A 26,698-nucleotide genomic window follows, 5' to 3' on the forward strand; every position below is an offset into this window, starting at 1 on the left:
CTTCATGTCTTTTATGAGGGAATTCCCAAGAAATTCACAGCTGGACATTGAAAGTTTGTTGACAATTTTTATGTTGAAGTCAGTTTTCTTAAACGAGAAATTAAATATAAAACCACTGATACTTGTACCCCCACAGCTTAAAAGAAAAACAACAAAAAAAAAAAAAAAAGTGAAGCGTGTGTGACTGTTGAAAGTTGTTGGTGTTATTGACAAAATATGCAACAAATTAAAATTGAAATGATTCTTTTTTTTTCGTTGTTGTTGTTTTATAGTATTTATATTGTATATTGAATGCAAAAATGTGTTTATTGACACTAACAATTTCCATAAGCCATTGTTGAGTGAACCTTTTCAAGATTTTCAGTTTGTTTTTTTTTTCATTCTTTCTCTGCTCCAGACCCTAGAGAATTGCTGTTTAAGTATATTAAACGCTTTAAATTTAAATACAATTCAATTGTTTATTGATATGGTTTGTGGCTGTGGGTTTAGGTTTTGACAAAAAAAAACAACTTTTGTTTAAGATTGATTCATGAATTGTTTATGGACGTTTGAAAATAAATCGGGGTGGTCATTTGACCACAAATAAAAATTGCTTCAACTTTTAATAGTGACATACATATTTTATAATTTTATTATTTTGTTAAATTTTTAAAAATTTCTTAAAATTTTATTTTCTTTAGAATTTTAAATATTTTTAAATTATTTAAAAGTTAAACAACATAGCTATTAATGTGAGAAATTACAGGTTTTTGGCTTTTATTTTAACAATTTTAGAAATATTTTTGTTAAATTTAATTTTTCTTTTCATTTTCTTATTTTTTTTTTCATTTTAAAAAATTTCTCAAAATTTCAGTTTTTGTTAAAACTTCAATATTTTTAAATTATATAAAAGTTTAAGCTGTTAGCTTTTATTTATAAAAATTTTAGCGTTTTAGCTTAATTTACAAGAATTTTACAAATAAGTGTTTTTTTTTTAAATGTTCTTTATTTTTTCATTTTAAAAAATTTCTCAAAATTTTATGTTTTGTTAAAATTTCAATATTTTTTAATTATATAAAAGTTTAAGCTGTTAGCTTTTATTTATACAAATTTTAGTCTTTTTGCTGAATTTTTTTAGATTTTATAAAGAATTTTACAAATTAATTAATTTTTGAAAATTTCTTTATTTTTTTGTTGATTTGCCAAAATTTCAAAAATTAATTAAAATTCTATTAACATAGGCATTAGTTCAATTTTAATATTATATAAAAGCTTAAAGTTTAAGCTTTTATTGCTATAAACTTAAAATTTCTAGCTTTAAGCTTTCTTAAATTAAAGAGCTTTAAGCTTTAAAGGAAATTCTTCATTTAGTTTAAGTAACTTCTCTTTTTCTTTAAAACAAAATTAAATGGCCTTTAATTTAAATGTTAATTATTTATTAAAAAAAAAAAAAAAAACAATGTTTTAAAGCATTTATAAAAGCCTTCCCTCTTAGCTGTAGTAATTTTCTTTAACTCCCTCAAAAATGCTTAAAATGCTGATAAAGTATTGTTGTTTTTATTTTGTGTTGTTCATTTTTGCGGTTGTTGTTTGTTTTAAGGCTAAAACACATAAATTCTCAAAATGTTTTCATTGTTTTGTTTAAAATTGTTTTGTTTTAAATTTTGCATATCCCTTATAGTTTTTTTTTTATTTGTATTTTAATGTGAATGCCAAGTCTCTCTTTATAAATGCAGCTGCTGCTGGCTGTTCAATAATTGCGTTTAATTATAAAGTAGTAAAAAAAAATATAAAAACAAAAAGCTTTAAGTTAAAGTTACTTAGTGTAAAGAGAAAAAAAAACAAATCACAGAACAGAATTTGTTACAAACGTCCGGCTATGAAATGAAACCAAAAAAAATTATACAAATAAATCCATAAACAATTGATTTTTATAAAGGTGAATGAATACAGTATACAACAACAACAATAACAAAAACAGTTTAAGTTCAAAAACTTTACCTTGACTTACATAATTTGTTGTCAAGGAATGTGTAGTAAACAGTTTAGTACTAAAATTGTTTTTTAATAGTTTCATTAATAACTGCATTTTTCTGATAAAATGATTTCTGTTTGTATTTTAAAGTACTTTTTTAAAAAAGTACCTTTTTAGCAAGATACCTTTTTAAGCGCTTTTTTAAGACTTTTTGTTTAGAATGATGCTGTTTTCTCTCCAAAAAATATTTATTTTAAAAAGTACTTTTTCAGATTTTCCTAAATAAGTACTCTTCTTTTGATATAAGTGCGGTTTTACCGAATTTGTATATAAATTAGGTAATTTTTAAAAGGTTTTATACTTGCTTAAGGTTTAAAAGTACCTTTTTTGAAAAAGTACTTTTAAATTTTCTTAAATAAGTACTTTTCTTTTGAAATAAGTACTGTTTTACCAAATTTTGGGTTATTTCGAAAAGGCTTATACTTGCTTAAGATTTAAAAGTACTTTTTTTTGAAAAAGTACTATTTTAAAAAAAAGTACTTTTTTTTTGAAAAAGTACTATTTAAAAAAAAAGTACTTTTTTGAAAAAGTACTTTTTAATATTTTCTTAAATAAATACTTTCCTTTTGAAATAAGTACTGTTTTACACAATTATGGGTCATTTCGTAAAGGCTTACTTATACTTGCTTCAGGTTTAAAAGTACTTTTTTTTTAAAAAGTACTATTTTTTAAAAAGTACTATTTTTGAAAAAGTACTTTCTTATAAAGATTTTTAAATCAATTAAAGAATTTTTGTTAAATTTGTTTAAATAAAGTAGTTTTCTTTAAAAAATCTCATTAAAACAGACATTTGAGTTCAAAATTTATGCAAAAACAGCTGTTGTTTGTTTTAAAAAATTTTCAATTACAATAGCTTTTAACAAGATATATTAATTTGTCATTAACATCAATTAAAATCGTGACTTATTACAAAAAAAAAAAAAAAAATTAATAAAAAAAACATTGCTTTTGAACAAAAAATCATTCAACACAACACAATAAAAGTTTCTAACAAATATGAAAATTTATGTAAATTATGCTTAAAGTCATAATAATAATAAATTTTACAAACACTTTATGTTAAACAAGATTATTTTAAAATTTAATAAACAATTTAACAGCAACTTACAATTTATTTAAACTAAAAGAAAATTTAAATGTTTAATTTAAAATCTAACATATGTTTAGTAGACTAACTCTAGAAAAAAAGCTTGTTTTAAATTAAAAACCCCAAAAAACAAGTTTTAGTTTTTACCACAAAAACAAAACAAAAAAAGCTATTAAAGCGTGGGAAAATTGTTGAAACAAAAAACGCGTCAATATTCACAAATTTTGCAAAAAAAAAAAACTCGTAAATTGTATTTAAAATTTGTTATCGACAGTGTATGTACATCATCTTAAAACAAAGGAGACAAAACTTTAAAAGCAGCTAACAGCCAAAGCAACAACAACAATATTAAGTTTTAAGTATGTGGGCTGTGACGCCAAAAATTAAACGAACCGAATTTGAAAGAAGAGCAAATTTGCCTTAAGAACTTAAAATGCTGGAGTTTTTTATTTTTTCATAAAAAGGGTTTCCCCACCCAGTTTAATATAAAACATATAAATCATTTTATTTTAAAACAAAAAAAAAAAAAAAACAGCAGCCCCACACTTGTTGCTAGCAAAAGTCTTAAAAATTTAAAGCTACTTTAGCCAGCAGTTAAATAAGCTTTTTTAATATAAAAAAACCATTTCAAATCAATAACAAATCAAATATTGTTTAACAAAAGTTCAATGAACGGATGATCATTGGTTTTGGCTCACAAAACACATACACAATTTTTGGGGCGTTTTTGCGCCAGTTTTATAAAATTCCTTTTTTTATAGAAATATTTTTGCCTTTTGGTTACTCAACAAGAAAAATAAAAGGAAACCTAGATCTTGTTAAGACAACATTTCGTCAAAATGTGAAAATTCTGACATAAAAAAACTTCAACACTTTTTTTTTTTGTTTTATAACATAAAGCATGACGTTGCTGATCAGCACGTTCAATAAACAAGCTTAAACATTATGATTAAAAATTGCACTCTTTGACTGCTGGGCCCAGGAATACAACGACAACAACCATACTTCTCAACCTTAGGGTAACATAATGTTCACATATTTAGTTTTAATACTAAACAAAACAACAAAAAAGATCAATTAAAATTAAACGATATCAAGTAATGAAAGATTTTTGTAGAGGAGTCTTATGATGAGATAGAGAGAGAGAGGGGAGCTAAAGAGCTTGAGTAAGGATTTAACAACATATGTTTAGTTTGCTGGTATGCTTTGTTTAAAAAGGCTTTTACGCAAAATAGGGCGTGTTTTGATACTAATGAAACTTTAAAGATCATAATTCGTAAAAGAATATTGAACTTAAACAGCAATTGTTTTAAGGTACAGAATGTTGAAACAACAAAAAAATGTTTGAATTTATAAAGTTTAGTTTAGCTTTAAGTAAAGCTGCAGCTTTAGTTAAAGTTTATTAAGATTACAAAAGTAGTTAACAAAGGAATTAAGAGAGAAAAAGCTTTAGGTTATTACTTGTTTGGCAATTTTTTGTACAAAAAGCTTTAAGCTTTTTTAGCAAAAGACAACAAAAATGTTTAAATTTGTAAATTTAGTTGAGTTTTAAGTAAAGCTTAAGCTTTGTTTAAAGCTTAGTAAGCTTAAAAAAGTAGTTAACTTAAAAATTTAGAGAAAAAACTTTAGTTTATTACTTGTTTAGCAATTTTTTGTATAAAAAGCTTTAAAAACTTTTTAAGCTTTTAAATAGAATTTATATTAACCAAGCTTAACTCTTAGAATTTTTAGGTTATTACTTGTATTTTTGTATAAAAAGCTTTAAGCTCTTTTAGCTTTTGGAATAGAATTTTAATTAACCAAGCTTAACAGTTAGAGCGTTTACTACAAATATGCTTAACGCTTTGTTTTCTTTTCTAAAAAGCTTTAAGCTTAATTCTTATTAAAAGAACATAGACTATGTTTTTATTATAAAACAACTTAAAGCTTTCTTTTTTATATAATTTTCTAAAAAGCTTTAAGCTTTCCTATTAAAGGTATACATGTACTACTTTGTTTTCTGTTTTCTTTTCTAAAAAGCTTTAAGCTTAATTCTGTTTTAAAAGAACATATAATATGTTTTTATTATAAAACAGTTTAAAGCTTTCTTTTTGTATACTTTTCTAAAAAGCTTTAAGCTTTCCTATTAAAGGTATATACGCACTACTTTAGTTTAGCAAACTTTTAACAATTTAAATGAAATTGATTACAAAGCTTTTTGCTACAATTTTGATTAATTCATTTAAAGTTTAAGTTTTTTTTTTATTTTAAGAAAAAATTTTAATTTAATAAATATTAAATTACAAAAAAAAAAATAACATAAAATCTATAACATCCAGACAAAAAAAAGCAAATCTATATAATTAATAGGCAAGACGATTTTTTGTGACCCCTTTTACTCTTACAGTATACATCTGATATTGGCAAAAATTATATCATTTTAAAGGTATTTGTTCGCAGATGTGCACAATATATATATTAATGAGATCGGTTCAGAATTTTAGGAGCTATAAGAGTTTAAAGTTATTACTAATACAGAGAAACAATAGTCACACGTACGTATTCTTGAAATTAAAAACAAACAAAGCAAGAAACAAAACAAAAAAAGTAAACAACACGGCTTTTTGAAAAAAGAGAGGAGGGTGCAGAAACATTTAACTTCTCTGTTGCTGTTTGATTTTTGTATTTTGCATGATATTTGTTTTTGTTGTTGTTTTTAATAAGGCTTAGGCAATGCGAAAATAGGATTTTATTGTTTTATATTTTTGTGTAAAGTGCTAAATTGTGAATTAGATTATGATCTATTTTGTTATAATATCGTTACGATTGTTACCAAATCGAAAGGAATATTTTTATAAGAAGTAGGACTTCAGTTTTATATTCAGAGTTTTCGATTGGAAGTTTTTCGTTATTTAAACTTTTCAAAATAGTTAAATTGAAGGACATTCCCGAGGAAACAACGAACTGGGAATATAAAAACATGCGTAAATAATGCTTGGGGACACCTAAAGAAATGCCAAACAATGTACTGATATTGGTGTTTGAACTGGAAAATTATTGGTAGGACATCAGTACCGGAATTCAGTAATTTTTTTTTTTTTTTAATTTTAATTATTGATATCTAAAAGTAATGACAAATATCAGTTACATTAACGAATTTCCCTAACTTTTTAACAACCGTAGAATATTTTAAAGACAAATGTCGGAAAAATATAAGAATGTCAAAAGTTATGTATTGAAATATTTTTAAAGTATAAAATTATTAACGTGAACTTTTAATTTATTTTTTACTTTTTCGATTATGTTTAACGAAAAAAATCGGTGAAATGAAGTTCAGAATACATACCACATAACGACAAAATGTTGTAGTTAAAAAAATACTGAATTGCGGTACATAATTATTAGTTTTGATTGATTTGGAAGATTTAAATGATGGATTAACGAATTGATTCAGTGTCAGTAAGAAATAAAAATAGCCTGTAAAAAATATAAGTAAAGTTTAGTTGGTCATGCCGGTATATGATACACCGCAATAAATGGATATGTATATCGCTTATATGCAGGTTTAGCACAGCGAGGACTTGATGATATTCTTCTTTTTTTGGGCTATTCTAACCAATTAGGAAATAGTAGTGTAAAGTGAAAACTGTAAGTTGAATATGTGATGGTTATTTGTTATATAAAAATAGATACAAGTTGAAACTGCTAAATATAAATCATGTCTTTTGGGATGAAGAGTGTTTAACCGTACTTAGCAATTTATCGTTTATTATTCATTTACTTGCTATTAAACTTGCATATATTAACAAAAGACTGAAATTTATAGTTTATTAATGTTTTCTTTCAAACAGTACTTGAGAAATTAAGGTCTTATTATGCATATACAAAATCAGTGTGTAATTGGAAGCCAATGCATATCGTTATGCGGTTCTATATGAAGGCTAATAAAATGCCCATTAGAAGGCCTCATAGAATATCTACTATTAAATTCTATTAGAAGACATTAAAATTGAATAAATGTATGTGTGCTGAAGTCTTTGTCGAGTGTTATAAGGGAAAATTTATACAGCATATACCTGTTGGATGGACTACTAATGACGTCCAAATAAAATTTATTTATAATTAGATAAGACATTATTTATTTTAAATATTTTTACTGTTTTCACAAATTATTTAGAACATTTCAACTCTGTATTTTGAACAGCTAACATTTCTTTACTGGTGTGTACACTGCACAGTAGAGTACTCCAGCATTGTGAACGATGCGTAAATATGTAGGGGATAATAAGTCGATAGAAGAAATGTTCGTTATTTTTTATTATTTTTAAAATAGTTGAAATACTTTTGTAAAACAAGTTGTATAACTAATTTTGACAATTGAGGTTTTAAACTTCTGATGGAAGTTTTAAAAATCCATCACATTTTCTAAAAGAAAACATTATTCAAAGCAAATTATACACTTTGATAATATCAATAAAGTTAATTTTTTACCACAGATTTGAACTACAAAAATAGGGTTTTATTTTAGCTTATTTATGCAATTTTTCCAGCATTGGTTCTGGTCGAATTTCGACCGCTGGGCGAACTCTAGTACTAAATAAAAACGAAACGTTATGCCATGGCGATATATCACTGTCAACACAGTAAAAATGACAAAATGTCAAATATTGACAAGAGATTAATTGAAATGCAAGCGCAAACTCTGGCAAATCATATACACAGACAAATATTTATAACTACACATTCACACACATATACAATTTTTTGCATTTTTTTTTTTTTTTTAATTTTGCTTACAAGATGGCGTTTAAAGATTAAATTATAAATAAATAACAAACTTATATATTAATTTATGAAAAAACAGAAAAGTATGGTCAGTATGACTTTAACTAATTTATGAAAAAAATTCCCCAAAAAATAAACACAATTTTTTTTTTTGAAAAAGTTTTTTTCAAAAATTATAAATTCACACCTCAAAAGATTTATTTATGTGCTGACAGCTGCCATAAAATACTCAGTTGTTCTGTTTTGTTTTGCTCTCCCAGTTTTATGCAGAAAATCTTTCAAAAATGAAGAAAACATTTAAAAAAGCAACAGCAGAAAAGTAAACATACAGTTTATATTTACAGAATACTTAAACGTATGAGTAATTTATGATGTCAAGAGGTCAACACAGAGAAAAGTTTAAATAATTTAAAGCTTTTTTGGTTTCAAATTAACAAAATTTCAATAACAAAGTTAAAATATACTCTTAGCTTTAAAGTGTTAAAATATGTTTGAAACTTTATAAACTGTTAATAATTTTTGAAACAAAGTTAAAAATTCTAATTATTTTCCAAAGCCGTCGGCAAAATTTCTATAGCTTTAAGTTACTGCTGGTCAGAAGCGAAAAAATAATTTTATAAAGAAATTTTTTTAAATTATTAAAGTCAAATATTTACACTCATACACACAAGCCAATGCCCTTTTAAATCTAAGATAGTGCGCAGCTACACAACAACAAAACAAACATAATAACAAAAAAAAAAAAAAAAGAAGAACACAATCTGTGTATCTGTATGTGCGTTTACATACAGATACAAAGAGATATACATAAAAATTTACTATCTACAATAAAAAATCTAGCTCCATGATTTTTGTACGTGCTGGTATTTGAATTTGTATTTGAAGAGGGGGATATATATAGCACAGTAAACACAGACTCTGAGCCAACAACCCCAACACACACACATACTTACAAAAATATATCAAAACCCCCTAAGCTTTACCCATACTTAGACAATTTCTAAAAAAAGGAAACCAAATATATATTTTTTTCTACTTCTACAAGAGGACTTTTTTTCAAATTCCTTATCTTTTAAACAATTTTTTATAGATATTAGCGACAGTTTGCTTTTTTCTTCTTCTTCTTTTTAACATTTGTATGAAAGAAAAAAAACCAACATAGATGGAGAAGACATTTAGAAAGATAAAAATTATTCCACTTTTTCTGCTGCTGTATAAAATGGCCAAAAAAATATACAGATACATAATTTGAAAGCTCAGACTTTTACACATACATAAACAAAAACTTTTACTTAAACCCCCCCGCTGCCCCTTCTTCTCTTTTCCTTTTACTAAAGGGGAGCAATTTTGCCAATAAACTACCCTTAGCAGTGGGTTTGCTTGGTTATGTGTGAAAATGAGACAAATCTAGAGCATAAAAAGAGCTTCTTATGGCAAAAAAAATAAAATAAAATTTATGGTTTATTTTTTGTCTCTACTTCCTTTTCCTCTTCCCCAAAACTGTATCTCTTCCCCCCTTCAAACTCTTAGATTTTTATTTTATTGTAAAGATTCTAAAGATGAGATTTTATATATTTTTTTGTTTAACACAGTATATGTATATGTATAAATGTGTGTGTAATACAAGATAAATATTTATTTTATGGCTCATTTAAATAAAAGAATTTTTCTGTTGTTGCAAAGGGAAAATGACAAACAAATTTTACAAAAAACAAAAAAGGAATAAAGTTGAACAACATTTGTGCAAAAGAAAAAGTTATTTATGTTAAACCATAATTCTTAAAAAAGAACTTTAAAAAGTATAATTTAAGAAATTTAAAGCTAAATTTAGCTAAATTACAAAAGAAAATCTATTGGCAACATGTTGCTGGCAACAAAATTTCAACTTTTAACATGTTTTTTTAAAGCAACCACAAAATTTAAGTAAAATTTTGTTTAATTACATTTAAAGTTAAGGAGTAATTGTTATGTTTATTTAAAAAATATAAACATTTTTCCTTAAAGCAACATGCTGCCAGCAACATTTGTTGTTAAGCTTTAAAAGACATAAATTTTGTTTAAATTTTAAAGCTTTTTTTTCATTTTAATAAAATAACATCAAAAAATTATGTTTGCTGAGAAAATCTATATATGTTGTCTTAAAGCAACATGTTGCCAGCAACATTTCTTTACTAGCTTTATAAAAGCTTTAATTTTTATTAAAAAATGTGTAAATTTTCTCTTCTTTCTGTACTTTTTATTATGACAACATCAATAAACAATATTAGACTTGAAAATCTAAATACTATTCCTTAAAGCAACATGTTGCCAGCAACATTTGTTAGTTTGTTGGTTAAATTTGAAAACTTTTCACTTCTTTTTTTTCATTTTATTTAAAAAAAACATCAAAAAATTCAAATTTTAATTAAATTTTTCATAATGTTCACTTCCTCCTTTTCATTTTATTCAAACAAAATCCAATAATAATGTTAACCTAGCAAATCTTTTCATATTTCCTTAAGCAACATGTTGCTAGCACATTTCTTTAACAACTTTAGTAAACTTCAGTTTTAAATTATAATGTAAAGCATTTCCTTTGCTTCGTTTTCATTTTATGAAAAACAATTAACGTTAAGCAAGAAAATCTATATATGTATACTTAAGCAACATGTTGCCAGCAACATTTTTTAAGCTTAATTTTAGAAAATTTAATTTTTTGCTTAAAAAGCTAAAGATATTTTCCTTTCTTTAAGTTTCTTAAAAACAACAACAAAAAATTTGTTTAACCAAAAATCTTTCTATTAATTCTTACAGCAACATGTTGCCAACCACATTTGCTTAACAATTTAAAAAAATAAATTTTGTTAAATTTTTCTCTTTTAAAAATAAACTCAATTATAAATAATTAATTATAAAATTCTGTAACAAGTCCTTTAGCAACATGTTGCCAGTAAAATTTATTTAACAACTTTAAAAGAATTTAAGGTTTTTCTCCTGCGCTTTGCTGCTTTTTTTCCATAACATAAAAACAAAATCAATAAATTTTCTTGAAATAAAAAAATTTTATGCCAAAGGGTAAGTTTAATTGCTGAAACCTAAGTTCTGTTGAGTTGAGGCTCACTTACAACGACATTTGAACAAATGAAACATTGACAAAATTGAAGGCGACAACATAGACAAAAAAAAAACAAATCAAATAGACAGACAACAATGAAAACAAAAAAGCTTTAAAAAAACCTCAACAACATGCAATTTCTATTTGAATAGAAGGGACATAGAGACGGAAGGACAGTGAGACAGACTGGCCCATAAAACAGTGACATAAAGGCAGAGCTCGCACAATAACGACTATAAATGTATACATACATATATAGGAAGGCATGAAAATTGTCATTAATATTTGTCACTAAAATTGTAGGTCTATGAATATACTGCAAAAATTTTCAAACTTACGTAGACAAATAAAAAAAAAAATTTCAATGTCCATTTGCTTTAATGGTCAAAAGCATACATACATACACACAACAAGGACTTTGAAGTACTGTGCTTTATGGTGGCTAAACATTGTATGGGGAAAGCAAGAGAGAGAGAAAAAAAAACTAGAACTTGTATTAAATAAATGTCATTTAAACACGCTCATATTTGTTTAAAACTGCAGGTCCTGTTTAGGTCCTGTTTTAGCTAAACTGGTGAGTTTCTATTAATTTCCATTTATTGTCTGTTTGGGTGTGAAATTATAATAAAAAGTCTTTGGGTGTTAAGCTGGTATAAAGGATTTTATAGTTATATTTAGAGAGTAAAAGGGTTAAGGTTTTGTTTTTTATAGTTTCTACGCTTAATTTATTTAGTTGTTGTGTTGGTGTTTGTTAACTTAAAGTTCATAAATTTTATTGAACATGTTGTAAAGCATTCAAAATATATATATATATATATATTTTTTATATCGTGTGGAAACTATTTGATTTTATGTTAATTTTATATACAAAACACATAAAATTCGTGTTTAAGGAATTTGAAGTAAAAATTTTTGTTAGAAATAAAAAAAAGGAAAAATTAATTAATTCATAAATTTTGTTTAGATAGAAAAAAAGAAAAGGGTTAAAAGTTAGTTGTAGGCCAATTAATTTTTATGGACTCAACACAGTTGTTTAAGGCCTAAAAATATATATTTTAATTTTCTGTTTAATTTAAAAGAAAAAACTAAATTTATTTAAATTTTTTTGAGAATTTTTGTTCTTTAACAAACCTTTAAGAAATAAGATGTGTTTGTGTAAATGGCAGTAGTAGACAGTTTTGTTTAACACAAGTATCAATTCATTAAAATGACAATTCCACAAAACTACAAAACAAGCTGCTGCTGCTGTTGTTGTTGTTGCTGGCTTTAGTTCCTTTTTCCAGGAATTTTTTTTTACAAACATTGCTTTAGATTGTACGTGGTCAAGATGTTTTGCCTTTTTTCGTTTTAAAAAAGATTTCACGCTTTAAGCCTGTTCCTAACACAGCTAATAAACCAAACTCCTTGTTTTCATTTTAAAGCACAGAAAAAAGGAAAGACAGAAAAAACAGGGCTTAAGTAAAAAGTACCTGTCTGTCTTACAAAAACAGACACTTTTTACCAACAACTGTTTAAACAAAAATGATCAGTTTGTTCTGAGCTAGTGCAACAAGTATAAACATGTTGTGTTTTGTTTTCTGGTGTTTTTAAAGGGCTTAGGTTTTTTAAGACAATCCTGATCATGATCATGTTTAATATTGACCAAGCTGTTTGCTGTTTTCAGACTCGATCGGGCGTTGATCATGTTTTACGTTGATTTTTAATTGATGTTTAGTTTCAAAAACTTAGCAACAACAGCTCACCTGTGCTTTAAGTAAAAAACCAAACAGTTTTTATACATTTATTAACATAAATTAAAACAGTGAATTAAAAAAAATTTTTGGGTTATTGAAGGTGTTAACGTTGTTGTAACATTATTATTAAGAAAAATTCCCAAAACAGAGAAACATATTGACAATAATCCTTTAGTTAAGTCGTAATATTTTTTCCAAAAATTTATTTCAACGCCCACTACACACACGCACTTTATATGTAGACAACAGTTTTCTTTTTGGCCAGATCCTTTATGTTTAGTAATTATGTGACGATCTTGTTAAAGTTTAAATGAAATGCAAAGCAAAATCTTTAGCTAAAAAAACAACAACAACAACAACTCATACCACATTTTAAACTACAACTTTAACAGATTGAATCTGTAAGAGAAAAAAAGTAAAATAACTAAAGACAACCAGCAGTGATCATTTGGTTGGATCGAGTTGAGATTTGTGATTTTTTTTGGGGAGTTTGTTTTTTTTTCATATAGCTGGCGAGAGCTTAAACATGACAACATGCCTAACGTAAATAAATTAAGTTGTTAACATGACAATTCAACAAAACTGCCTTGGTTGTACTGTGTTTTATAAAACTCTTGTTTTTTTTTTTTTTGCCTTAAAAATTTTAGCAATTGGAGTAGTGGAGCAACAGCCAGATACCGCAACCACAGCAGCAGCCTTTTTTATGTTTTTCTTTTTATTTTATATTGATTGTGTTTTATAAATGAAAAGTGTTAAATATTTGTGGCTGTTAAGATTAAATGAACTCAAAAGCAGAAAACTTGTAACTGTTTCAATGAGAAAATTAACTGAAGGTGTTGAAATTTCAAAAAAATTTTAAACGTTTAACTTTATGTAGACAAGAAAAAAATCATGTTTAATGCTTTTTTTAACAATTTTTCTAACACTTTTCTTTTTAACTACAACAAAATTTTAAAAATAATAACTTTTCCATTAAAATTTGTTTGCAGAATTGTTAAAAAATTACTGTTTTAATTACAGCAACCAAAATTTTTAGTTGAGCTAACTAAATTTTGTAGTAAATATAAAATTTAGGTTTGTTTTCGTTGTATTACCCTTGCTGCCACCAAAATTGCTTATTAAAAGCTTCAAAACACTCCGTCGTTTGTTAAAAACTAGAACTTTTTCTATACAATTAAAAAACACTGTTTGTTTTAGTTATATTTCTTTTACTGCAACCAAAAAGTTTATTAAAAACTTTCTAATTACTCAATAGCTTTGTAAAAAAGATTATAACAACTAAAATCTTTTCTATAAATAACAAAATATATTAGCTTTCGCTGTATTTCTTTCACTGCGACCAAAAAGTTTATGAAAAGCTCACAAATCGTTCGACAGCTTGTCAATGTGATTGTAACAACTAAAACTTGTTGAAATATATGAAAAATTGTTTAGCTGTATTTCTATTCCTGCTAGCAAAAAGTTTAGGAAAAGCTTTCAAAATACTCAATAGCTTTGTAAAATAGATCATAGCAACTAAAACTTTTTCTATAAATTAACGAAATAGATTAGCTTTAACTGTATTTATTTTACTGCAACCAAAAAGTTTATTTAAAGCTCACAAATCGTTCGAGAGCTTGTCAATGTGATTGTAGCAACTAAATCTATTATAATTATATAAAAAATGTTTGCTGCTACCAAAAAGTTTAGGAAAAGCTTTAAAATCATTCGTTAGCTTGTAATAAAGATCTTAGCAAGCTAAACTTTTCATTAAAAGTTAAACATTTATATGCTTTAGCTGTATTTCTTTTGCAGCAACCAAAAAGTTTAGGTAAAGCTCACAAATCATTCTTTCTTCTGTAGTTATACACAAACTTGTTTAATTTAGCAGTATTTTAGTTACTATAACCAATAAGTGTATTAAAAGCTTTCAAATTATGCTTTAGCTGAAAAATAAAAACTTAAACTTTTGTGCCGGGGACTAAATACCTTTAATTTTCTTTGTTTTACCAATTGAACTTTTTTATATAAATTTTATATTAATTTATGTTATTTCTTTCCTTTTCTCTACTTTTTAGACCTTGCAGTCGTTGCAAAGTGCCGCCAAAAGAGCGGGGACCTCATGTGCCAACTGCAAAACCACAACAACAACCCTTTGGCGGCGTAATGCCAGCGGTGAACCAGTATGTAATGCCTGTGGTCTCTACTATAAATTGCATAATGTAAGTATCTGAAAAAAAAATTTTCTTAAATTTGGAAAAAAAGCTAAAATTCCTTAAAAAAATTATAACCCCCCCGTTCAAAATAATAACTTCCGTTAAGAGCTGCTTTAGGAAACATTAACATGTTTATAATAATCCTGTTACATATGTAGTGCTTACCGACCTTTAATTTATTACCCACTGTGCAGAAAAATAGCTTGAGAATATTTGTAACTGATGATAGTTTAATGATATCACTATTTTATCATTTAAATCTCATTTTCGTTACGTTACGTTTCTTCTGGGGGATGTATGTCAGGAATCCTGACTAAACAGCTTAAGCGATTTCACACACCATTTACCACGTGCTAGTGATGCTTGCTCTCTTAAGAGTTATTCATAGATTTCCCACAGTCTCTCTTTTTTTCCATGTAATGTTAATGAAAAACAATAACAAAAACAAATAAACCAACAACAACAAAGCCAAAAATTAGATTTGTTTGTAGCCAAGGAAATTTCACCCTTAAAAGCAGGGATGGAAATTTCCAAAAAGTTTAAAAAGCCAGAATTTGTAAAGTATTTCTTAATTCCATTTAGTTTTGCTTACAAAACAAACCAATTTACCAGCCCTGAACTTAATGAGAAATCACAGTTAAATACTGTTCTTTCTCTCTTTTAATGCTTAAAGCTGGAGTATGAGTATAAGCAGCTAGTGTTGGTGTGTATAAGTGATGGTGTGTATTTAAGCGGAAGCTAAAGGAAAAGGAAATCAAATGCTTGCACGCGGGCTTATTTATATTCATTACCCCTGGTCTGTATTTATACATTGTTTTTTTTTTTTTATTTTTTTGTTAGCATAGAATAAATGAAACTAGTTAATCAGTTTAAATCTGATTTAACATTTTTTTGGCATCATTTATCGCATCTTGTTTTTGTTTTTTTTCGAGTGAGATAAAAACATTAAGGGGGAGTTTTTGTTAGACAAAAGCTTAATAACTCCCCTCCCGCCACACACAAATAAATGTTAAACTTTGGGTTGTTGGTCTGATGATGGATTGTTGATTATTATTTAAAGATGCTATTTACTGCGTGTGTTGGACTGACAAACGTTTGTCTACTTGCCTGTTAAGAGTGCGTGTGGTACTTGAAAGATAAGCATTTTGAGGGTGATAACCAGTCACCCACCCTACACAGCCTCTATATACATATAACACCAGCTTTTTCCGTTTTAAACGTTTGACTGTGAAAATGCGATAACATTTTATTTCAGATTTTTTTATTTTCCTACATATAAGACGGTTTAAAGTAAAAAAGTGTTTTAAACATTAATGTGATTGTTGTTTAAAAAAGATTTTTTGTTAAAGATAAACTAACCATAATAGATGGATTTGAAAGGGGGGGGGGGGGGGTCAAAAAGTGTGTCTGTATGTGGGTTTGTTGGTTTTAAAGTGTTTTGTTTATTGGAAATTAGTTGGATTTAGAATATAAAAAGCAGGGGTTAGAATTTTAGAAATTAACTCATTAAATTTAATAACTTAAAGTTAATTGTAAAGAAGTTTGGTTTCAAAATTAATTTAATTAATTCCAATAAGGGAAATGTTTTCGCATAATTTTCTTAAAATTTCTTTCAAATAGTTTCCCTTAAATCTTTAAATTTTATTTAAATTTAATTTTTTAACTTATTTCTCACATTTATCATTTGTTTTCTTTAATTTCTTTTGCCCTTAAGCTTCAGTTTCTTAATTTCCAGTCTTAGTAAAATGTCTGTCCTTCCGTTGTGCTGTTTTATTTTTTTGTTACTCTTTTAGTTTCCTTACCAGCAGCCCATTAAATATTCATTATTCTTTCACTTTTCTTTGCTTATTTTCTTAAGCGTTTTGTAATAAAAATGTCGTTGTTTACATTAGAAATAATAAGTTTTTTTTGGGAAACTTAATTATGTTGAAAAAATCCCAAAAAAATTTGAAAATTTATGAAATTTTTTTAAGGTTTTTTGTTTTAAAAAGTTAAAATAAGTCGTAAAATATGTCGGCAATTTACATGTCAGTGATTTTTTTTAGTAAAGGAAAAGTTTTTTCAAAGTTTTTTGTTCTAAAGATTTTGGGCGTAAAAGTTTGGTAAAAAAAGTTGGTAATTACCTTAGAAAACTAAACAAAAAAACCTGCTCAAAACTTTAAGGAAAATATGAAAATTTATAAAATTATCTAAAACTTTAGTTGCTACTACCAAAAACTTGTTAAAGTCAAACAAATTTGTTCAGTAATTATTATATTTCTATAAAAACTATCTTAAGTTTATAAAAAACTGCATTTGTAGCAGTTAGATTAGCTATTTTTTAAAAATATAATTGTGTTAACCATTTTAATTAGTTAAGCTAACAAAATTTTGTTAAAGCAACTAAATTTTTAAGGTTTTTAAAAAAAAAATTTTTGATAAAATTATCATTACTACTAAATTAAACTTAACTTTTTAAGCAGAAAACCAAACAAACTGCAATTGTAGCAGTTAGATTAACCGTTTTTTAAAAATATAGTATAGTGGTAACCATTTTAATTAGTTAAACTAACAAAACCAACTAAATTTTTAAGTTTTTAAAAAACAAATTTGGATAAAATTTTCTTTACTACTAAATTAAAACCGACTTTTAAAGCCGAAAACCATAATAAGTTTTTCAAACTGTTGCTAATAAACAAATTTTTAGTTGTAGTAACTAAAAAACAAGCATTTTTCAATATTTTGAAAGCTTTTTTACTTTTATGTGCACAACTGCTGCTGCTATAGTTTTTCATAAAAATAAAATCTGTTTGCAAAAAGTTTAGTAAAATAAAAAACTGTCTAGTTAATTGACTGTTAAAAAGGCAATAAAACAAATAAACCAACAATATGAACGTAAACATAACAAATAAAATAAAACTAACAACAATTGCCATTGATTCGTTGCACATTTACTATACTATATGAATAAATGAATGTACTACTACTGTTGGTTTATCTTAGATGAACTAACAAACAAAACAAAAATGTTAAATGAAATATATTCCATACTTCAAACACATGGGTAAAAAGCTTGGCAAAAATTTTATTACAGCTACCGGCACTTTGGGTGGTTTAATTAAAAATACTGAAAAAAAAAAACGCACATTAACTATTCTGAAAATCAAGTCAAGTCAGTTTGCTGCTATCTAAATATAGGACACATTTACACACTCTGCGAACAAATTTAAGTAAAATTTGCACTCGCGCCAATAATATTTTTTTATTTATTCACCAGCTAGCATGTCAACACCAGTATGGTTTGGCTCTCCTGTTTTAGCTTTTCAGATTTTCTTTTTCATATTCATAAAATGTTTTTGTTTTTTTTTTCTTGTATTCAAATGCATTTACGCTTTTTATTTTCTATTTTCTTGTCGTTTATTATAGTTTAACTCAAAAAAAAAAAAAAAGAAATGATTTCTGTATGTTCATTCGTTTATTATTGGATAGTTTCCCATCTTGATAAGATGCCAATCAGAAAGCGAGCATTTCATAAAATTAGAAAACCAAACAACATATATTAATGTTGCAAATCGTCATATGGTTAGTGTGTATAGAAATATGTGCTGGGAATTTATATAGAGGGATATATCAACTAAAATCGTTTATCGTTTTAATCGCTTTGTAAAAAGTTAAAAATAAATTTTAAAAATTTGTTCAAAAATTTTAAAATTTAACATAATTGCTTTAAGGAAATGATAAAAATTAAATGATAAAATGTCTGAAACGAAAATAGTTTTGCAAAATTTTGCCAACATTGGCTTTTATTAGTGTGAAAAGTGTTTTAAAAGTATTTTTCTCTACTTTTTAGTTATGCCTACTATATATTGTATTGATACAACCAAATCGTATTGCTTTCTTTAATTGTGCTGACAAAATTGTGTTAAGACAATCATATTTCTTAATAACAAAGAAAAATCTAAAAAATAATAAAATTTGTCAACATTAGCTTTTATTAGTGTGAAAAGTGTTTGAAAAGTGTTTTTCTCTACTTTTTAGTTATGCCTACTATATATTGTGTTGAGACAACCAAATCTTATTACTTTCTTTAGTTGTGCTGACAAAATTTTATTGAGACAACCATATTTCTTAATAACAAAGAAAAATCTAAACTCTTTATGATTAGTTTCATTAAACTGAGAAGATTTTTTTGTAGATCTAAAAAAAGCCTTTAAATTACTTCATAAAATTGCTAAATTTTTATAGTTTTTATAACAAATTTTTTTAAAAAAATTTTTATAGATTTTTTTTATAAGACATTTGTTTACCTGGACACAAACTAACTATGTACAACAAATAACAATAAAAGTACAAAAAATACCAAAGAAACAACAAAGAAAAAACATGCATTAAAACACCTTGCAACACAGCGGGATAACGGAGACTATAATGCAATAAGTAGTTTTTTTGTGACTATGATGGCGTCACATGCAACATTGATAACAATAAAAGGACAAACAACTAATCACTAAACATATTTACCTGTTATTTTCAACATATTTAAGCAAAAAACTCTTACTTTTCTTTAAACAAAACTACTCTTCTTTACAACATTTCTTTTTTTTTTGTTTTTTTTTTCTTGATATCTCATGTCTAATTTGTTATCAACAATTAACATGTTTGTTTTATATAAATGCCTTGATTGTGCCTCTAAAAATGTAACATAAATATATGCCACCCAGTGTCATAACATTAGCATGAATTAAGATTCAATTTTATGTATAAAAAAGCAAGCATAATTTTAATTTTTTTTTCTTTTTTAAAGTTTTAAAACAAAATGTGTTTAAAAAAACTACACGAATCAGTAGCTGCATCCTCTTTTCCTTATACAGTTGCAAGTACTGTCGTTGTTGTTGTCGAAAAGAGTGAGTGAGAGTCGGTCGCGTGTATGCTTATCAAAAATTAACTTGACAGCAGGCAGTTTTATAAACAGTTGGGGCAATGAAATGTTTTGTTTTTTATTTTTTATTCCTCATATACTATAAAAATCACTTTAAAAAAAATGTTGAAAATTATTACATATTAATGCAGCATGTTAAGGATGCGCTCGATTTAAGTTATGCATATACATATATCTTTTTGACGGCTCTGTTCCTCAACTTGCCACTACTTACTGCTACTTGTGTCAATATAATATATGAATTGTATTCATTCATAATTCTTTATTTTATAAAAAAAAACTTATAAAAAAATATGCATTTATAATTTACATTTATATTAATGAGTTAAACATTTAAAAAATTTATGCATGAATTCCATAAAGTTGATAGCATGACTTATTATTAGGGGGGCTTCACAGGCAGCAGTAAAATATAGCTGCAAAAACATACGAATTTTGTAGAACTTTGATAGTTTCTTAAAGTGCTTTAGTTGGTTTTTTTGTTTGGTTGAAGATGTTTTCTCAAACAGCTTTAAAAAGTTTCTTGAAAAGCTTTAAAGCTTTCTTAAAAAACTTTAAAAGCTTTTTTTAAAGAACTTTAAAATCTTTCTTAAAAAGCTTTAGAAGCTGTGTTAAAAAGCTTTAACAATTTTCTTAAAAAGCATGAAAAGTTTTCTTAAAACGCTTTTTGAAAAGCTTTAGAAGTTTTCTAAAAAGCTTTAGAAGTTTTCTAAAAATCTTTTGAAGTTTTCTTAAAAAAGCTTCAGAAACTTCCCTAAATATTTTCTTCGAGAAATTTGGAAGCGTTAGAAGAAGCTTTAAAAGCTTTTTTTGAAAAGCTTTAAACGTTTTTCTAAAAAGCTTTAGAAACTTGCTTAAACATTGTCTTCAAGAAATTTAGAAGTGTTATTAAAATGGTTAAGAAGCCAAGAAGCTGCCTTAAGGAGCCTTAGAAGTTTTCATTTAAGGAGCTTTAGAAGTTTTCTTAAAAATATTAAAAAGCTTTCTTAAAGAGCTTTCAGAGATTTTGTAAAGCTTTAGAAAGTTTTTACTATACAGACACTAATTTTCCCAACAACTTGTTCAAGAAAACCCTTAAAAGTGTTCTTATCATACTTTGAAAGTTCTCTTAAAAAGCTTTAAAACTTAACTTTAAATATGACTAAAAGCTTTTAACGTTTTCTTAATGAATGCTATTTTAAGATGGTTTAAAACTTAAGCCTTAAAACAAGTTATTTGCCCAAGAACTTTGAACATAATTATTATTAAACTTGAACCACCCTAATAAAACTTCATGATCATCTTCTTGATCATCATTATTATAAACATAATTTATATTTTTTTGGCCTTGGCTTTATGGCATGCTTAACATAACAATTTCTTTCTCCTCCCTGTCTTGATATTTAACAAATTATCACATTATACGTTAATATATTTTCAGCTCTTCAATTCCTCTCTTACGCACAGTGGGATTCTCATACTCATTTTAATCTCATTTCAGCGATCTAATATTTTAACGTTTTTTTGTGCATTAGAGAAATTCTTACATTGTTTGTCATTTCCTACAAACAAAAGTATCAATTACCAAATCAATTATAGGCCTTTCATCTAAATACTACAACAATAACAAGAACAACAAAAAACTAGGGGGAATCCCTCTTTGTAAAAGTAACAAATTTGTTTTGTTTGCTTTAAATAGAAGGAAATTGATACAGTTTAAAAGTATGCCGATTATTTCGGCATGATGTTGATTTTATTTAGAGATGTCCTTTTGCAACAAACAATAGTTATGAATAGTTGCATGCAACTTATGCAACCCTCCTCTCATAAGAAAAAACTCCTCTTTTTTCGGTTAAAAGCGAATTGCTACCTTTTGTTTCCTGCGTTTTGTGTTGATGTTGAGTGTGTTTACAATTTAACAATTGGCCTCGGTAAATCTCTTTTGTTTGCTCAACAAGAAATAGTTATTTTTAAGAGCCTCGCTTGCTCTTTGCCGTTTTGCTTGTTTAGTTAAGTACTTAAGTGTTTTTCTTTTCGTTTCATTTTTCGCCAACTCAAAATCTCGTGTTTTATGTATATGTATGTAGTTTTGTTACAAATTCATTCATCAGCCAGTCAGTCTGCATGTCCGTCTGTCAGTCCATCATTTCAGTCATTTTGTTTGCACTTAAACACTTTTTTTGTAATGCATTTATAGCTAAAGGTTTCCTTTACGCCCAGGTATGTTTGTGGCAGATACAAACCCTACTATGTATATATTTTATATATGGAACTTTAGCCAGACATTTAGTCTCAAATCAAACAGCCACAACCGGGGTAACTTAATATTGTAATTGTGGCACAATGAAGCGCAATTCTAACAACTACTATAATAGCAGCAACAACAACAACCACGACATTTTACAAAAAAAAAAAACTTAAAAAAATTCTAAAAGATTTTCCATAAATGATAAGCTACCCTTTTTTGTATGAAAAAAAGTACTAGTAAAAACCATGCCAGCCATTAGGTACAAGTACACACAATTTCTAGTTGCTAGAAATTTTATACTTTACTCATGGTCTGTCTCTCTCACAAACCAAACAATAACAACAACAAGAAAATAATTGTGCTACCAATGCAATTGTTGACAAACACTCGAGGAAAAATGTTAAACAAAAATGTTTGTTTTAGGATTGAAACTAAATTTGCTCAATAAACTTTTTAAATTAGTGATGGTGACAGTTTATTTAAAGCTTTAAAAAAGCTTTCCCTTTATGTTTATAAACATTTTACTAGGATACGATCTTTAATCGTGTTTTTATGTAGCACACAACTCAGAAACCAGACTTTTAATCTCATTTAAATGATAAACTTACTAAACTTTCATTAGATTCCAAATTCTAAAGCTTTTCTCTTTTAAGTTGCATGTTTTTAAACACATATAAGCTGAGAGTAACAACTAAGTTCTCTGAATGTTGCGGTTTGTTTTTAAACATGTGCATGTAAAAGCAAGAAAGTTCCTCATTAAAAGTTTTTCTCTTTTTGCTTGATTGCTATAAAGCAAGCTTGCAAAAAGTTCTGTTTTAAGGCAATTACATATGTGTAAATGCAAGAAAGCATTTGTTTAAAAGTTCTCTGAATGATTCGATTGGTATTTGAAACATGTATGAGCTTTTTTGCCTGTAAAAGCAAGGAAGCTTTTCATTAAAAGCTCTACTCCTTTTGCTTGATTGCTATAAAGCAGGCATGCAGAAAGCTCTGCTTTAAGGCAATTACTTATGTACGTGTTGTTTAAAAGTTCTCTGAGCGAGTAATAAGCACTATTTTAAGGCAATTAAACTTGTTTCATATTTTTGAACTAAACATTTTCTATGAGTGTAAACTTAGCCATAGTAAAAACCTACACATTCATCATTAACATTAACTCGTACACATACATACATATATACAATAAACTCTTACAGGGACATTTTTATATGTAAAATTACATACATATAAGTATATAAATTTATACAAAAATTTATAAATTAACCCAACCAACCAGCTGTAGTTATACAATTGTTGTTCTTGTAGTTCTTGTTATATATTCAGTTGGTGCACCAAACCATTATTATCAACGCATTAAAATCATATAGAGTTTTTTTTTTGTTTTCTTTCTAAATATTCGCAGTGGCTCTACACATTTTTAAAACTAATACACAGACATTCATATACATTTAAAAAATCTCTTATCTGATCATGTAAAGGAAAAAAAAATTGGAAAAAAACTATAATACGTTATAATGTAATGTTGCAAGCTTTTTCCGGTTCTCCTTACAAACTAAAACCAAAAGAGAGGAGGCCCAGGTTTTGCTAGATTTACATACGAAGTTTTTAAAACTCTAGTAGTTTTGGACAAATGCCTTTTAGCTGTGCTTCTACATATGTGTTAGTGTTAAGTTGTATACGTTTCCTGTTTGCTTGCCTTACATCCTTTTTGTAAAATTATTTACTTGCAGGCCTGGGTTTTTTTTTTAAATAAATCTAAAGGTCATATGTAGAGTGTTGTATTTTTTTTTATAATTTTTAACTGTCTTTTGTTTAATGTTTTTAAGCTAATTTTTTTCTAATGTTTTTTCTATTATTTGTATATTTTAGGTTAACCGCCCTCTAACCATGAAAAAGGAAGGCATACAAACCCGTAATCGTAAATTATCCTCAAAATCGAAAAAGAAAAAGGGTTTGGGAGGCGGCTGTTTACCCATTGGCGGTCATTTAGGCATGGGTGATTTTAAACCTTTAGATCCTTCTAAGGGTTTTGGTGGCGGCTTCTCAGCATCAATGGGTAAGTTTTCAAATTTTTTGTAAATTTTTATATAATTGTTATGTTTGTTATTTTTTAAACTAATTTTCATTTTGTTTTCTTTTCTTTTTTTAGCTCAACATGGCCATCTTTCCAGTGGTTTACATCCAGCTCATGCGCATATGCATGGTGGCTGGTATACCGGCGGCATGGGAGCTTTGGGTGCTTCCAGTGGTTTACAGGGTGGCTTTTCAACGGCTGGTTCTTTAAGTGGCGGTGTTGTTCCCCATTCTCAGCCTTATCATTTAGGTTTGGGTTCGATGGTAAGTTTTTGAAAGAATTTTTTGTTTTTGTTTTTATTTCCCATAGGAAAATATGTTTTAAAGAGAAAAGCTTTTCAAAACAAAGAGTTGAACGGTTTTTTTTATCAAAAAGTATTTCTTGGGAGTTTTCTCTTTAATTTGATAGAGATTTTTTTAACTTATGTTAACGAGTTTTCTCTTTAATTTAGAAGGCTTTTTCTTAATGAAAAGAGATTTTTATAATTTATAGCTGTTAAACAATGGTTTTCAATTAAAAATATTTTTAAAGCTTTTCAAGTAAACTTTAGAAATGCATAGGATTTTAAAAATTCCAAATTGTTTAACCAAAAATACATGGTTTTTAAAGCTATTAGTTTCAGTATTTTTTTACCAAAAAACTTTAAAAATGCAAAAGCTTTTGGAATACAATTTTTCCAGGTTTGATAAGAATAGGACTTGAAATCTTGAATAAAACGTTTTTCTTTTATAAAAAGATACAAATACAATACAAATACAAAATTTTAAAAGCTTTTTAAGAAAGTTTTCTTAGAAAATATTGCTAAAAAGTGTAAGCTTTTTTGTAACTCCTTTGAATAAGAAAATATTTTATATTTTGTCTCTAGTGTCAGTGAAATCTTTTGAGTTTTAGCTAAAAAATATTAAAGATTTTTTTTATTAGCTCAATAGGTAAGCTTTTAATGAAAGCTTTTCATAAAAATGTTGCCAGATTTGTGGTAAATAGTAAAAGCTTTTTAAAAATCATTGTATAAAAAGAAAAAGTAAATTTTTTCTGAAGAAAATATTAAAGATTTTTATATTAGCTTAATAAGAAAGCCTTTAATGAAAGCTTTTTATAGAAATGTTGCCAGATGTGTGGTGAATAGTAAAAGCTTTTTAAAAAACTTTGTATAAAAAGAAAATTTACATTTTGTCTGAACAAGAAAAACTAAAATTTGTAATAATTTTTAAAAAGTTTTTGTTAAAGTTTCTAGTTGACCTCAAACTTTCTTTAAACTCTCTTTTATTTAAAGCTCTCTTTTCTCTTAAGTCTTTTTTATTTTCCCCTTAGCTTTTTAAACTCGAAACTAATTTTTCTCTTTTTTTTCTTCTCTTTTGTTATCTTTTTAGGGTACTTGGCGTACTGACTATACGTGATGGAGCGGTAATAATTTAAATAATAATTTATTTAATTGAAATTGCTACAACTACAAACTCCCAAATATTTTTAAAATTTATAACAAGAACTGCTGCATAAAAACGCTAAAGATTTTAAAATAAAAATCTTTAAGAAAAAAGTTCCTACCAAAAACATAAGTAAAAGTAAAAACCACTTGTTAAAAACAAAATTCAACAAAGAAAAAAATAAACTAGACAAAGTCTTAATGAGTTGAGAAACCACAAGCCTAACAGCTACTGTTTACAACCAAAACAAAGAGAGAAGGAGAAGGTTTTCTCTTTTTTTTTTTTTGAGTTTCTTAATGTTTATTTAAATACCTATAGTAATGATAAAACGATGACTATATTATGGTGGGCTTAAGCAAAACCAGAGCCCGCCTTTAAAAAGGATTAAAACAATGTCTAGGCGCCTTTTAATCCGGATCTTAAATAAGTTATGTTTTAAATTAATTCTTGTAAATTTTAATCCCTTACTGTCTCTGTCTCTCCCTAAAATGCTATTAAGGCATGCAACAACCAAATTCCTAATAAATATTTAAATAAAAATGTATTATTTTTTTTATTATTAATAAACATAATTATTTTTATTATTATTATTAATTTAAGTATGTTATGTTAACATTGCGTGCAATTTATTAATTTATTATAAAACAAAACAAACAACAAATAAATTCACTCCTTTTTTATTAATATGTTTATTAGTATTTTATACAAAATAAAAATAAAAATCTTTTTTTGTTTATAGTTTTTATTTTATGTTAACAATTACTTGATAAATTATGGAGTGTAATAAAGAAAATTAAAATGCCATACAAAAAAAAAAAAAAAAATATTGTTGAAACAAACTGTTATGAATTGTTTTTAATAAATTCATAAATACAGCGCTAAAACAACAAAAACAAAAAAATTTAAAGTCAAATCACCAACAAATTCATTTAAAATTAAAACAACACTTACTAACCCTTGTAAAAAGAAATTAAAATGTAAATATTAAATTATAATAAACTAAACATTATGATAAAACAAACAAACAAACAAACTATTAAACAAACAAATATTAACATAAAAAAACACTTAATATATAGAAAGAAGAATATCATAAAAAAAGGCCTCATAAAATCTTAACATTTAATAAAATATTTATAAAAAATTTAAGAAAAATTTTATTAAATGT

At 26.3% G+C, this 26,698-nt stretch overlaps 1 protein-coding gene across 3 annotated transcripts in view; it reads left to right on the forward strand.

Moving 5' to 3' along the window:
• The window catches only part of LOC119613339 (GATA-binding factor C), a 61,559-nt gene extending 35,380 nt beyond the window's left edge, over positions 1 to 26,179 (forward strand). For all 3 annotated transcript variants that reach the window (XM_037969355.1, XM_037969356.1, XM_037969357.1), the window contains exons 5-8: positions 14,750 to 14,893; positions 23,902 to 24,088; positions 24,182 to 24,369; positions 25,477 to 26,179. In XM_037969355.1, the coding sequence (XP_037825283.1) occupies positions 14,750 to 14,893; positions 23,902 to 24,088; positions 24,182 to 24,369; positions 25,477 to 25,503 (546 nt within the window). In that variant the 3' untranslated portion in view covers positions 25,504 to 26,179. The remainder of the gene's footprint in view (positions 1 to 14,749; positions 14,894 to 23,901; positions 24,089 to 24,181; positions 24,370 to 25,476) is intronic.
• Positions 26,180 to 26,698: the final 519 nt, after the last annotated feature.

The sequence above is a fragment of the Lucilia sericata genome, unplaced genomic scaffold (genome assembly GCF_015586225.1).
Source record: "Lucilia sericata isolate MDLA Ls3-8-SP2 unplaced genomic scaffold, ASM1558622v1 Contig002071F_arrow, whole genome shotgun sequence".
NCBI classification, from domain to species: Eukaryota; Metazoa; Arthropoda; class Insecta; order Diptera; family Calliphoridae; genus Lucilia; species Lucilia sericata.